The sequence below is a fragment of the Neopelma chrysocephalum genome, unplaced genomic scaffold (assembly GCF_003984885.1).
Source record: "Neopelma chrysocephalum unplaced genomic scaffold, ASM398488v2 Primary Assembly neopelma1_89762, whole genome shotgun sequence".
NCBI classification, from domain to species: domain Eukaryota; kingdom Metazoa; phylum Chordata; class Aves; order Passeriformes; family Pipridae; genus Neopelma; species Neopelma chrysocephalum.
The window spans coordinates 1-1,238 of NW_020918685.1; the positions used below are offsets into that span (position 1 = coordinate 1).

Here is a 1,238-nt window from a genome sequence, read left to right on the forward strand (position 1 = left end):
ATCGTCTCCCGCTTCAGGATGGCACTGCCACAGCCACTCAGCTGGGGGGGGGGAAAGGGGGGTTAGAGACCCAAAATTGGGGGGTTAGAGCCCCAAAATTGGGGGGAAAACACCCTGGAGTTGGGAGGTGAGCATTGTCTCCCGCTTCAAGATGGCACTGCCACAGTCACTCAGCTGGAGAGGGGGAAAAATGAGGAGAGTTAGAGACCTGAAATTGGGGGGAAAACACCCTGGAATTGGGGGAAAAGGACTCTAAAATCAGGGGAGAAAGAGCCCTGAAACTGGGGGGAAAGAGACCTAAAATTGGAGGGAAAGAGCCCCGAAATTAGGGGAGAAAAGCCCTGAAATTGGGGGAAAGAGCCCTGAAATTGGGGGGAAAGAGCCCTGAAATCAGGGGGCTGAGCATCGTCTCCCGCTTCAAGATGGCACTGCCACAGCCACTCAGCTGGAAAAGGGGAAAAGGGGGGGGTCAGCACCCCAAAATTGCAAGGAAAGCACCTTGGAATTGGGAGGGAAAGCAGCCTGAAATTGGGGAATCAGCGCCCTAAAATCAGGTGATCAGTGCCCCAAAGTCAGGGAGGCAGCGCCCTAAAATCAAGGGGGTCAGGGCCCCGAAATCCAGGGGGGGTCGGCACCCCAAATTAGGAGATCAGCACCCTGAAATCAGGTGGGTCAGCGCCCTAAAATCAGGGGGAACAGCACCCTGAAATCAAAGGGGACACCACCCTAAAATTGGGGGATCGCTGCCCCAAAATCAGGGGGATCAGCGAATTCCTGTGTCCTCCCAAAAAATTCCTGAGCTGCCCCCAAAAATTCCTGGGTCCCCTCCAAATTCACGGGTCTCCCCCAAACTCTTGAGTCCCCCAAAAATTCCCGGATTCCCCCAATTTTCTGGGTCTTCCCAACACGAGTGGATCCCCCCCAGCAATGCTCCCTCAAGTTTTGTGGTCCCCTCCCCCAGTTTTTGGGGTCCCCCCCAGGTTTTAGGTCCCTCCCCAGATTTTAGGGGTCCCCCCCATGTTTTGGGGTCCCCCCCGTGTTTTGGGGTCCCACCTGTCCATCCACGCTCTCGGTGGCCATGCAGAGCCCCCGTCCATTCCCCCCCCATGTTTTGGGGTCCCCCCCATGTTTTGGGGTCCCACCTGCCCATCGATGCTCTCGGTGGCCGTGCAGAGCCCCGGGCTGTCCCCTTCCCCAGTTTTTAGGATTCTCCCCAGTTTTCAGGATTCCCCCCCCAG

The 1,238-nt window shown here is 56.9% G+C and overlaps 1 protein-coding gene across 1 annotated transcript in view; it reads right to left on the minus strand.

The window, feature by feature from the left end:
* Positions 1–361: 361 nt before the first annotated feature.
* The window catches only part of LOC113979828 (histone-lysine N-methyltransferase EHMT2-like), a gene marked incomplete at both ends in the record, with an annotated part of 1,970 nt that continues 1,093 nt past the window's right edge, over positions 362–1,238 (minus strand). Inside the window, one exon of the mRNA XM_027707105.1 lies at positions 362–445. Coding sequence (XP_027562906.1) covers positions 362–445 — 84 coding nt within the window. The remainder of the gene's footprint in view (positions 446–1,238) is intronic.